This window comes from Theropithecus gelada, chromosome 3 (genome assembly GCF_003255815.1).
Source record: "Theropithecus gelada isolate Dixy chromosome 3, Tgel_1.0, whole genome shotgun sequence".
Taxonomy (NCBI): Eukaryota; Metazoa; Chordata; class Mammalia; order Primates; family Cercopithecidae; genus Theropithecus; species Theropithecus gelada.
The window spans coordinates 128,532,871-128,546,696 of record NC_037670.1 but is presented as its reverse complement, the minus strand read 5'-3'; the positions used below and the strand labels follow the sequence as shown (position 1 = coordinate 128,546,696).

Sequence of the window (13,826 nt, the reverse complement as noted above, 5' to 3'; positions counted from 1 at the left end):
TGGGGCTTCCAGCCGGGAAAACTAAAGGCACGGGGCTCACAGGTCATTGGAGGCCCACAAGACCCCCTTAACCCCTTCCACCCCTTCCCTATTCGCCCATCTCCACGTCGTCTTCTTGGCATTTGAGTGGAAAATGCGGCAGCCCGAAATCCTCACCAAGCAGAACAATCCGCAAAGCCGCGCAGGGCACAGGACCAGCGAGAAGACGATGGTTCCGGCCGTCAGACTAGAGCGGCGGCGACGCTCGGCGTACGCGCTGTCGTCACTGCGCAGAGGGGCAGCACCGGCTCCTCCCACGACGCTGCGGGTCCGGTTTCCGGCGGGAGAGCGGGCTGCCAGACCGGGGAAAGGGTCCCGCTTGTGCTAGGGACTTGTGGGCTGGCTGCACTGGCCACTGCGGGGTGCCCGCCAGAATGCCCCACTTGGAAAACGTGGTGCTTTGTCGCGAGTCTCAAGTGTCCACCTTGCAGTCCTTGTTTGGAGAGGTATTGTAGTTAAACTGTCTTCCAGATCCTGGAGGCAGACGTTTCGGTAGTCTTACGACCTGTTCCAATTTTTTTTTTTTCGTGTTTGGATTGAGGGCCAAAAGGCCGTTTTTACGTTAAATAGGGGTGTTGTGGTTCTGTACTGCACCTTCACCCACAGTCTCTTCCGATTATTGAAGAGGAGACTGTCTAAGAAGGACGGGCCTGCACTACAGAACGTTGCCTAAGACGTGTTTGACACATGCCACACTTTTGAGAAGTTTGCCCACATTAGCTCCTAGAAGTTACTTATCTTACCCCAGCCCAATGACATTTATGTAACAGATGTGTTTGCAGAGTGTTGTTTATTCAAATATAAGTTCACACGTTTCTGTGTGATAGTTGGAGTGAGTCAAGTGTAGAGAGGTGGTTGCTTTCAAGGCCACTAAGGGGCAAAGCAGTGCTTCAGGTTTAAAAATTCACTGACTTTTCCAGAATTGTAACAGTCCCGAAGAGGTCTAGTGTAAACTTTTCTTCTTAACTGATAGTTCACAGGATGCCCTAGAGAAGAGTTTGTCTTCTCTGGATGAACATAGTTACATAGGGAGTCCTTTCAATAGACAGAGGGTAGCATTCACCAATTCAAAATTTAACCTATTTTTGACTATTTTCTGGTGGTCTTTGATGTACTTTTTGATTCAGACTCATTAATCAGAATTGGAATTAATCAAACTTGGATCTTACCTGTGAAGAAAGTGAATGAGAATATAGGGTCATACTATATCCCCATCTTTTGGTTTGCTTTTTAAACTACAGTCATGTGTTGCTGTCACTTAATGAGGGGGATACGTCCTGAGAAATGCATCGTTAGGCAATTTAATCCCTGTGAATATCGCAAAGTGTATTTACACAAACCTAGATGGTGTAGCCTGCTATACACCTAGGCTGTATGGTGTAGCCTATTCCTCCTACGCCATAAACCTCTACAGCGGTGCAACTCTACTGAATACCGTAGGCAGTTGTAACACAGTGATGTCTGCATCTAAACGTATCTAAACATAGAAAAGGTACAGCAAAAATAGGGTATTATAATCTTATGAGACCACTGTTGTATATGTGGTCCATCTTTGAACACGTGACAGTACTTTTATCCAACTAGAAATACTGCATGGCAGTTTGAGGTGGCCTGTGAAGCATTAGTGGAAAAGTACTCCCCTTGTCTAAAGGGGCGCATTATTTAGGGAAGTTAGAGGTCAACAGCTGCATCTTCAATTAATTTTCTATTTATAATGCTTTCAATTATAGTTATATTATTACTGGAGCATTTTCTTGATTATGTTCTCTGCATTTCATCTCTGGAACGCAGATCACTCCAACCAGAAATGCTCCTGCTGAAAAAGAACAATTGGCAAATAGGGATGAGTAGTATTGACTTAGTGGTGGATCACAGAAGGGTTTTTGACTTTTGCTCTTAATGAAAATTATGTTTAACAATATTTTATTATCAGTTCTGCAAGGTGCTGTGCATGTGGGAAATACAAAGAACTAATAGGAAAGAAATATAAAAAATTGGTTCATGTTTTTAAGAAGACTCATTTATTTGTTCAATAAATATTTACTGAGCACCTTTACTGTGGCAGGCACTAGCTTATTGCAGTTTACGTTAGCGAGATTTATAAAGGTGAAAGGTTAAATAACAGTGGAACAGTTCAATATAATTCTAGGTCACAATAAGAAGGATGTTATAAGGTATTATTAGGCAACAACAACATGTAATGGATAGCAGAGATACTCAGCAACATGCATTTAATTCTTGAGACAGAATTTTTTGCTTTTGTTTTTTGAGACAGAGTTTGGCTCTCTTTCCCAGGCTGGAGTGGCATGATCTTGGCTCACTGCAGCCTCTGCCTCCCAGGCTCAAGCAATCCTCCCACCTCAGCCTCCGAGTAGCTGGAACCACAGGTGTGTGCCACCAAGCCTGGCTATTTTTGTATTTTTCATAGAGATGGGGTTTCACTGTTTCCCAGGCGAACTCCTAAACTCAAGTGATCTGCCTGCCTTGCCCTCCCAAAGTGTAGGGATCACAGGCGTGAGCCACCGCACCCTGCTGAGACAGAATTTTTGAGCCAGTTAATTTATATGATTGTTACATAAAAACTTTAGAAAAGGGTTCATGTATTACATTACCTATTCATTTCCAGTAGATTTTTAGTTTATTTTTAGCAGTTGAGCTGCTTTTGCCATAGCTGTATGCCATTTAGAGTCTTTTTCCTGTGTAAATCTGAGTTCCTGATTTGTCTTGTAAAAGGAAATGTTTAACTTAGTGACTAGAATGTAATAAATGTTTGTGACTGTTGCTGTAATCGATGATAATTGAGACTCAGCTTCCTCATGGAAATTGCATAATCCCATTTTCTTATAATTATTTAAAAAAAAAATGTATTATTGAAAAATAGGCCGGGGCGCAGTGGCTCACACCTGTAATCCCAGCACTTTGGGAGGCCAAGGCAGGTGGATCACCAGGTCAGGAGTTCGAGACCAGCCTGACCAAAATGGTGAAACCCCGTTGTAACTAAAAATACAAAAATTAGCTGGGCCTGATGGCACGCACCTGTAATCCCAGCTACTCAGGAGGTTGAGGCAGGAGAATCACTTGAACCCAGGAGGCAGAGATTGAAGTGAGCCGAGATCGCGCCATTGCACTCAAGCCTGGATGACAGAGTGAGACTCCATCTCAAAAAAAAAAAAAAAAAAAGTATTATTTTTAAAAATCCAGTTTTCCTGTAATTATTTTTAAAATGTAATTCAGTTTTCCTATAATTGTTTTAAAAATGTGATCCAATTTTCCTATAATTATTTAAAAATGTAGACTGTAATTTCCTCCAAAGTAGATAATGTCTTTTACTGATATTTGTACTTTTCAGTACCCCTTGGTTTTCAGCATTTAGTAGGTATCTAATGAAAGTGTTCATTTAAGTAATGAAGTGTAAGTATTTGTAGTATTAACTAGACCAGAGAGACCATTGACAATGTTTACTTTTATCTAGCTGCTAACTTAATGAACTGCAGAAAGATCTTGCATGTATGTATTTTAAAATAAATGCTATGCAGATTTTATTAGTGTTTTATGTGATCTAATGTATGCATTTGTGCCAGCATTAGTGAGTGTGCATAGTTCAGAAGTAGTCTGTAAGTTTTCCTAAGAATGAGGACCCTTGAAATCCCTTTTAATCTTTTGATTATATGTACTTAATTTCCTAGCATTAAAATGTACAGTGAAGTTGTGGCATCCCAGGAGATAAGAGTCTTTAAGAAGGAGTAATGTAAAAATGGAGTATGAACAAAATTATCCTGGAAAAATCTCTTAAATGTCCTATAAAGTTGAAAATACAAGTTTGTATATGTAAACCTGTACAATAATAAAAAATATAAACATATAGTACATAATAAAATATGCCAAATATGTTACAGAAATTTTAATTTCATAACAAAGAAAGTGCTTAGAGTTGAATTCAAGTAAGTTCAAAGTGTGTTGATTCATCCACAATATGCTCACTGTTAGGAATTTGGATTGAATATTTTACTTTTCCACATACAACTTTCTCACAAGTTGGTAAGTGTTTATTTTCTATTTTGCATGTGCAGCCTCATATTTGTGTTTGTCTTTTCTCCCCTTAGAGACATCATTTTAGCTTTCCATCCATTTTTATTTATGGACATACTGCCAGTGGAAAGACCTATGTAACACAAACGTTGTTGAAAACTTTAGAGGTAAGAATAAAAATATTAAGTATTTCTTTGCCATTCTTTAATGTATAATATTGGTACTGAAGATTGTGAATCTCCACAAATACAAAATTGAACATACCACCTTTACATTGCTCTTCTTCCCGTATTATCTTTCTCCATGAGTGAGCTACTGTAATTGACACAGTTGTCCAAACTTACACTTTCTTAACTGTTTCCTCATCTTCCCTCATTTAGTAAATCACATCAATAAACTTGATCTGTTGCTTCACATTCTTAAAATCATTTCTCCATCTACCTTTAATCCTAGCCATTGCTGCTAGGATTTACATTTACCATTGTTTTTTTCCACGTATTTCTGTAAGCCTCTTATTTGCAGTCTTCACCCAGCAGCCAGGCCTTGCAAATCTTAAGATCTTCAGGACAGTGTTCAAGTAATTTGCCCAATGTATAAGACCTTTCCTGAGCTGAATTTATCTTTTATAACACAGTGGTTAAGTGGGCTGTAGAGTCTGGCAGACTCATGTTCCTTTTTGGATTCACCAGTTAGTGCTTTCTCCATCTGCAAAGTTGGCTCATAGTGACAACATCTGGGATTAAGAGAATTAAATGTTAGTACATGGAAAGTGCTTTCTGCAGTACATAGTGCGTAGTAAGCACTCAATAAAGAAAGGTTAGCTGCTATTATTGATGAGTATTGCCATACTCCCTTTCATATCCTAAACCAGAGATGGGCAGTCTTTTTCTTAAGGGGCAGATAAGTAACATTTTGTACTTGTGGACCATGTAGTTTCTGTCTCACCTACTTGACTCTGCTGTATTGTGAAAGCACCCATGGGCATTCTCTGTGTGAATGGGCATGACTGTGTTTCAAAGCAACAGTATGTACAAAAACAGGTGGCTAGCCCACAGGCTTTGGCTTGCTAACCCTGTCCTCTAGCTCTAAGGATGTGTGTTTAGGATGGCATACTGAACTGTGTATAGTTCCTGCTCTCTTACTTTCAAGCCATGGCACATGCTGCTCCCCTACTTGGAATGGGTTTCCTGTACTCGCTCTTCCTGTTACTTGGCAGATGCTTATTTATTTTGCCAGGTTTTCTTCTACTTATATTCTACAAAGTCTTTCCTGATCCTCTAGGCTGTATCAGATGCTCCCCTGTTTTGCAGCCTTAGCACCTTGTGCTTAATTCTGTCATAATATTTAGCCCTCTCAGCTATGATTTTGTGTTTGTGTTTCCCTGGCTTTAGATTGTGAGTTTCTTGAAATTATCCCCAGCACTAAGCACACTACTTGGCACATATTAACTTGTGGATTTTAGCTTATTAACTTGTGGATTTCAGCTTTTGATCCCAAAGATCAGCTGTGCATTTTAAAAGCACATATGCCTGGGCTGTATACTAGACTTCAGAATCTGAGTGTACAAGGTCTTGGTCCAGGCATTTGTATTTCAGAACCCACTGAATGAAGCGCCCCCAAAATATGTGTTGAATAAAAGCAATAAAACCCAATAAGGAAGTTTTATATTTAAGGGCTGCATTCCATTTTTTTTTTTTATCACATTGTAGTTTCTGCTGCTACTTAATCAGTGTAATATATGATTATTGTTACTACTTCTGATACAGGGACTCAGACAGGCACTTAGAATATGCTGCCTTTAAAGGTCATGGATAGCACAAATGCTGTAAGCGAGACACTATTCATAACAGAGATATTGTGGACTGTTGTTCGTAAAGAAGTGAGAGTGAAGTGAGTTAGCAAATGCTGGTGAAACTGTCCCCAAGTAAGTTTAATGTGGCTTTAGTGACACTGTTATTCAGAGAACGAAAAGCTTCCTTATTGGATACAAGTTTATAAAATCACTAAAAATAGTTACAAATTCCATTATTTGTGCCAAATGCCACAAGTTATCTTCCTCAGAATGAATCTGCTTTTGTGATCTTATTTTGAGGATAGACTGTATTTGTGAGCAAATCTCGTTTGTGTCCTTATTACTTCTGGAGTTACCTCATTTTGATATTTTGTTAGTTTTTTAAATGAAGGGCTAGTTGTTTGTTTGTTTTTTGAAATGGAGTCTTGCTCTATTGCCCAGGTTGGAGTACAGTGGTATGATCACAGCTCATTGCAGCCGTGAATTCCTGGGCTCAAGTGATACTCCCACCTCAGCCTCCCAAGTAGCTGGGACTTACAGACGTACTCCACCAGGCCTGTCTAATTTTTTTTATTTTTTAAAGATGGAGTCTCACTGTGTTTCCCAGGCTGATCTTGAACTCCTGGGGTCAAGTGCTCCTCCCACCCCTCCTAAAGCACTGAGATTACAGGCAGGAGCAGTATGCCTAGTAAAGAGCTAGTGCTTACAGTCCTTATAGGAGGATTGCTATGGTTTCTAACTCTTAAAATTCTTTTTTTTTTTTTTGACTTAAGTTTATTCAAGGATATTATATTAAAGTTACAAGTGTGAAATTCCTATTAAGAATTTTAACATTCAAATATACTTAGATTTCTTTTTTTTTAAAAAACGAAGACAGAGTCTCGCTATATTGCCCAGGCTGGTCTTGAACTCTTGACCTCAAAGCCTTGGCATTACAGACATGAGCCACCATTCCTGGCTGATTTCTTTATAAGAATTCTTTATAGGAAAGTACAAGTTTGCTTTGAATTTCCATAAGAAAGAAATGGCAAGCTGAAAGAAATAATTGAAGAGAGTTTAATGAAGGGACAATTTTATAAAGGTTGAGGACATTTTATGGGAATCACTAAGGGATGATGGTACACCAGGGCCTTTACCACCTCTAGGCCTGAAGGGACCATAGAAAGGAGCTGTTACTGGAACCCTACAAGAGGTGTAACCTTAGAAGAGGGGCTGTCCAACTTGATCTTTGGTAAAAGAGTATCCACTGCCAAGCTAGGGCCGCTGAGGGGTCATGGTGGGAGTCAAGGAAATCAATATCCAAACTTCTGTCCCACCATTCTCCCTTAGTCTCCTGCTGGTTCTTTCTATTGGCTTCTCCATCCACAGCCAGAAAGTAAGAGAGTCTGGGTGATGTAATTCTGTAGCTGTCAGGCTCTTGGGGCATGGGGTGGGTTTGGTGGGATGTAGATTTAGAAAGGCAAATGGAGAATATCAGCAGAGCCATTATTGTGTCTATGTGTTTTCTTCTTTTCTTATAGTGTTTTGGTTTTCGTTTTCAGCTCCCACATGTCTTTGTGAATTGCGTTGAATGCTTTACCTTGAGGCTGCTTTTGGAACAAATTTTAAACAAATTGAATCATCTTAGTTCTTCAGAGGATGGATGTTCTACTGAAATAACCTGTGAAACATTTAATGATTTTGTTCGCTTGTTTAAACAAGTAACCGCAGCTGAAAATCTCAAGGATCAGACTGTATATATTGTAAGTAATTTCATTTGATTAGATCATCTCTTATGTTGAAAACCAATAATTTATTAGATCAATTTTCATGTATTTGTTTTGAGTCTTATTATGTACAGTGCTCTGTGCCAGATACTTTTGTATACAGAAATGTGTTAAACATATTCCTTATCCAAGGGAAGCTTCATTTAATAGAAAAGGTATGACACATACATGTGACTACATGTAGGATGTGATAAGTGATTGTCTCCAGATGCAAAGTATTGACTGTGTGTATCCAATACAGCTTCATGAGGTATTAGCATTTGAGACAGACCTAAATGAATCAGAGTATTCTAGGAAAAAATTGAAATAGAGGATTTTCAGATAGAATTATATAAGTAAAGGCATGCAGCTGAAAATGGAGACCAGAGAATACCAAATAGTCTAGTTTTAGTGGGTTATAAAGTATGAAGGGAGAAAAAGAAGACTGGAAGATAGGTTGGGGCGGATCATGGAAGGTCTAGAAAACTATACCAAAGCACTTTATTTAATTTCTTAGGGAGTGGATAGAAGGTAGTGAAGACTTTAGAGCAACAAATATGCCTGATTACTCTGAAGACATGTTAAAATGATCATCTTTGGAATTGGATAAGAACTAACCAAGACTGGATAGTTTATAAAGGAAAGAGGTTAATTGGCTTACAGTTCAGGATGGCTGGGGAGGCCTCAGGAAACTTATAATCAGCAGAAAGCAAAGGGGAAGCAAGGCATCTGCTTCACAAAGTGGGAGGAAGGAGAAGCTCCTTATAAAATCGTCAGATCTCATGATAACTCACTATCACAAGAACAGTATGGGGGAACCACCCCCATGATTCATTTATCTCCACCTGGTCTCTCCCTTGACACATGGGGATTATGGAGATTACAATTTAAGATGAGATTTGAATGGGGACACAAAGCCTGACCACACCATTCCACCCTTGGCCCCTCCCAAATCTCATGTCGGTTTCACATTTCAAAGCCAGTTGTGCTGGGTAATTTATAAAGAAAAGACATTTATTTCTCACAGTTCTGGAGGTTAGGAAGTCAAAGGTTGAGGTCCCCGCATCTGGCAAGGTCCTTCTTGCTGCCTCCTCTCATGATGAATGGTAGAAGTACAAGAGAGGACAAGGGTGAGAGCAAGAGGTGGCAGAAGTCCCTTTTATAACAAAGCCATTCTTTCAATAAGCCATTCCTTTGATAACAATATTAATTCATTGATGAGGACAGAGCCCTCATGACTTAATCGTCTTTTATGCAGCTCCACTTCCCAATACTGCCGCACTGGGGATTAAGTTCCAACACATGAACTTTGGGGGACATAATCAAATCATGTCATTTTGTAAAGGCTTTGTAAATGCATTTCTTCTTCTTCTTCTTTTTTTTTTTTAAAGGTTCTAGATAAAGCAGAGTATCTAAGAGATATGGAAGCAAATCTTTTGCCTGGATTTCTTAGATTACAAGAATTGGTAAGTAATGTGAGAGAGTGCTTTTTCCCCACAACTTAATCAATGGATTGTGTTGTAAAATTTTTTCATTTTGCTATTTGATAGGTGAGAATTAGTATTTTAATATAATTGTAGTTTGCATTTCTCTTATCAGTAAAGCTCAGTATTTTTTTCATAGTAAAATCAGTTAGTGATTTCATAGCATTTATTCTTCAATTATTTTAGCTTTTCCTCTCTAATTATGAAGCTACTGCTTTCTATTAAAAGTTTTTAGATGTTGCTAGAATAAATAGCAGAGGGCCAGACTTTAAAATCTCAAGGATTTTAAAATTTTCTTTGCATTTCAAAATAAGGATAATCTAAAATAAGAATAGCATGGCTATTCTGGCTCATCTGGATTTCTATCTTATAACCTCAGTGTCAGAGTTTACTTTTGTATTTCAGTTTACTCTTGTGTTGGCTTCACAAAGTACAGTAAGTCCTCACTTAACATCTCAGGAGATTCTTGGAAACTGCAACTTTAAGTGAAACAGCCTACAACAGGTTCTTCCTTACCTTCAGCATCATTTCATTATAACATTGTTGAGGAAAAAAATTGGTTTCATTATATGTTGCACTTCAAGTCAGTTTCCCAGAACCTATCAACAACATTAAGTGAAGGGTTACTAATTAATACTACTGTGATTGTCATGGCCCAATAAGAAAAGAACAGGGGTGGACTTACTAGGCATTTGTGTCAGGTGAAAGCCAAATAATATCACAGATAAAACAGGGTTTTGTAATAGTTTGAATAAGGAAGATTGGTGAGAGAAATAGCTGTGGTTGTTTCCAGGTGGAACCATATTCACTGTATTCACAAAGGGAATAAAGATTTAGTTTGAGGGAAACAGTACTGTTCAATATATTCAGTTAATATTAATTTAAATTTTATTGGTTTTATGGTTTGTATTTATAAATTTATTTTGGTTTTATAATTTTATAAGTGCTTTGAGCATAAGCAGTTTATACCTACCTAATTTTATGTTTGTATGTGTTAAAGTATTAAGTAATATTATAATAAATACTTGGGAAGAAGTGCTTAAAGCATATCTGCCTTTCAAAGTTAAATACATTATTCAAATTTGAGAATCTGCTAGAAGTTTAGAGAGGCCACTGAAATCATTGTGTGCCCAAGGCCGACTCCTGAAGTTTACTTTTAGTAATAGTTGAGGGAGGGGAGGTATAGAGAGGACAGGATAATAAGCGTAGCTATTGGTGGCCTATTCTGGAAGTTAACCTCACACAGTCTTGCTTTTCTTGGTTTAATTAACTCTTGACATTTTATTACTGAGACTCAAGACCTGTCTTCTTTGAGTAGATGTCTCCTATTTCCTTTCCTTTTATTTGTTTGTTTCATTTGTATTTGCGGGTTTTTGCATATGCATCCACTATTTCCTATTGCTTTGCTCTAGAACTCACCATCCGGTATCCAGAGTGCATTATTGTCTTCTTGCCTTTCCAGTATAGATCACCCTATTTTTTCCTCCTTATGCCTAGTAATGGTGGTCATACATCCCTTTACAACAATTAGGACTTTTGACCATTTTTTAGTTTCAATTATAGAAATTGTTTGAAGAAAATTAAAAGATTTAGAGTAATCTCAGCTGAACTGGGAAAGAGAATTGTTTTGACATTTCTGGAACCATGCTTGATTTTTAAAAATGTATTTCATTTAAGAGAAATGTGGCAAAAGCATTTCTCATTTTTTTATATTAAGTAAAAGGAAGTTTAAAATATGATGAATATCATATATACCGAAAGTACTTATCAGATGAATAGATAAGAACATTACCAATTTAAAATCTTTCAGCTCGATAAATATCCTCTTCTTTTTAGCCTCTCAATGTATTTAAACTGATTTTATAAAATGCTTTTAGGTAATCATATTTTTATAGCAAAAACAATTCAGTAATTTGTTATCAGGATTGTGATTAGGGCATGTTATTTTACCGCTATAGAAATAAATTCAGAGATTCTTAAAAAAATCAGACCCAATGTGATGGCTAATGCCTGTAATTTCAGCACTTTGAGAGGCTGAGTCAGGAAGATCACTTGAGTCCAGGAGTTCAAGACCAGCCTGGGTAACTTACAGAGACCCTGTCTTTACAAAAGATACAGAATTTAGTCAGGTATGGTGGCACATGTCCCAGCTACTTGAGAGATATAGGAGGATCACTTATGCCTGGGAGGTTGAGGCCACAGTGAGCTGTGATTATGCCACTGCACTCCAGCTTGGGTGTGTGACAGTTTGCAAATGGATGAACTCCTTGATTAGGTTTTCTAAATAAGGTTTATTAATATGCAAATAATTTGTTATAGGTTAGAACTTTGGGGGATTTATTTGAAAGAAAAATCCAAATGGAAATACTGCTCTGATTAAGATTTTTAAATACAAAGTTACTTTTATTTCTTTCTTTTACAGGCTGACAGAAATGTGACTGTTCTCTTTCTCAGTGAAATTGTTTGGGAAAAGTTTCGTCCAAATACTGGATGCTTTGAGCCATTTGTCTTGTATTTCCCTGATTACAGCATAGGTAAACCTTAAAACATTGTTTTGGCAAATGTTATGCAGGAGAATAGTTTTTGTTGTTTGAAAGATCAAACTAGCATATTCAAATGGAAATACTTTGATAAAGTATTTGAATATCAAATGGGAGTATCAAAGTATTAAACTGTTAAGGTTTGCTGCCAATCTCAAATAAGATGTTTGTATTTCTGCACTTATAAAATTTACTTTGGAACTGTGAGAGATTATTGTATAATTACTAATTTTTTTTGGATGAGCAACTCGTATTTGTGCTAATGTATCTTCATTTTTTTAGTCAGTACATTAAGATGTATATGTAGTGTAATTATGACATCTGTACGAATAATCAGACTAGACTTGTAAAGCATATTAAGAGTGTGTTGAAATCTTCATTTACTGTATACTTGGGTTAAATACCATGTTGCGCTTACATCTTTTGATTTTATAAATCTCATTTTCTTTACTGTAACTCATATGGTACCAATTACTAGCCCTTGTGTTTCTTATTTTCTTGGGGACTGCATTTAATCTTAAATTTCATAGATCCTGATGCTTTTGGTCTTTGAAAGAACACAGTAGCTTTTTGTGTTGCTGAATAGCTTTGTGGATTAATACTGGGCTGTCATACAGAGATGATACTTGGGATTCAGAGATTATAACTCTGAAGTATAAGATGCTTAGCAGTCTATAAAAAAATAGCATTCCATGACCTTGGCCTCATTAACACTATCCCTCTGAACTAATCAGCTGTAAACATACATTAAGATTAATACATTTTTGTCTGTTTTCACCAGAACAGCAGTCAAATAACACCTTCTGTCTTAGCTAATTAGCTGAATTTTTTTTTTTAACAGCAACCCAAAATAGATGGAGTCCTTAATGTCATTGATTTCTCATCCATAAAAATCCCAAAATAAAGGGTAGGAGGAAAAGTGATAAAAAAAAATTTTTATTTAAAAAAATTTTTTTTAATTTTTTAAATTTTTATTTAAAAAAAAAAAAATTCTGTACCGATGTCAGCACTGTTCTTCATAGTTCAGTTTTTTTATGACCCATTTTAAGTACTGAAAAACTATTTAGAATTTAAGAAAATTACTGAAAAACTATTTAGAATTTAAGAAAATTATTAAAAAAGTAGATTTTATACATTTCAGTCAAGTTGAATTAATAATGTAAGTAATTATAGAATTAAATTTTAAAAATTCTATAATTTAAATTTATAGATTTAAAAATTTAAAAAGTAAAGATACAAAGCAGCATAGATAGAGGGTTTGAGGACAAAAGTAAATAAAATGGTCTTAGTAATTTTAGTGAGTATAGGATAATAGATTTTTGCAAAGTGTATAATAATGGAGCCAAGTTAAATTCTGATTATTAAATTTTAGGGCCTTTTTCATATTCAGTTTTTTTTTTTTTTAAAGCAGAAACACCGTAGTCAGACAAAAAGCCATTCAGAAGGGGAACGTTAATAGATAAGTTGAAATTATGGTTAAGTGTGGAACCAGGGCAAAGAGATTATCTAAGTGGTTAGTGTTACCCTGTCACAATAACTTGGAACATGTCATTTTCAGGAATATGGTGTCTGATTTTAAGGACAGCTGTCCTCTTAGCAGTTATGGCTAGGAGCCTAGTTTGGAAGTCTTGTTTTCTGGTCTTTACCTCATGCAGACTACTCATCTTTTGGTGATGGATATTTTTTCTTTAGAGAAATTATAATGTACTTGATTAGGTTTTTGGTTTAGTTATTGTGTCAGTTTGGATAGATTAAGTTATGTTCTGATAACAATCTGAAATTTCAGTGATTACAGTTTCCTACTTAAGAACATTTGTACTGCTGTTGTCTTACATTTTACTTCTATATTTATTATAAACCGTGTAATACTATAATATAAACCTCAACTATTATTATAAACCTCAGATGTTAAATATTATTATTTTGGCTTTAAAAAAATAACAGGACAAGAAAGAAAATAACTTTTATTGTTTATCCTGCTGGGGATTTGTTGAGTTCTTAAGTCTGTGGGTGTATAGTTTCATCAGCTTTGGAAAAATTTCGGACAGTATTTCTTCAAATATTTTGTCTGCCCCCTCACCTTTTCTTCTCTGTCTTTTTTGTGTGGAATTGCATTGTAATTGCATAATTGCATTATGTTAGAGCACTTTATATTGTCCTACTGAAAGTCTGTTTATTTAAATTTTAAATCTTTGTG

General features: G+C 36.5%; 1 protein-coding gene across 1 annotated transcript in view; it reads left to right on the top strand.

The window, feature by feature from the left end:
- Positions 1-282: 282 nt before the first annotated feature.
- The window catches only part of ORC5 (origin recognition complex subunit 5), an 84,508-nt gene continuing 70,964 nt past the window's right edge, over positions 283-13,826 (top strand). The window contains exons 1-5 of the mRNA XM_025380965.1: positions 283-485; positions 4,143-4,235; positions 7,402-7,602; positions 8,997-9,071; positions 11,512-11,623. Coding sequence (XP_025236750.1) covers positions 414-485; positions 4,143-4,235; positions 7,402-7,602; positions 8,997-9,071; positions 11,512-11,623 — 553 coding nt within the window. The 5' untranslated portion in view covers positions 283-413. The remainder of the gene's footprint in view (positions 486-4,142; positions 4,236-7,401; positions 7,603-8,996; positions 9,072-11,511; positions 11,624-13,826) is intronic.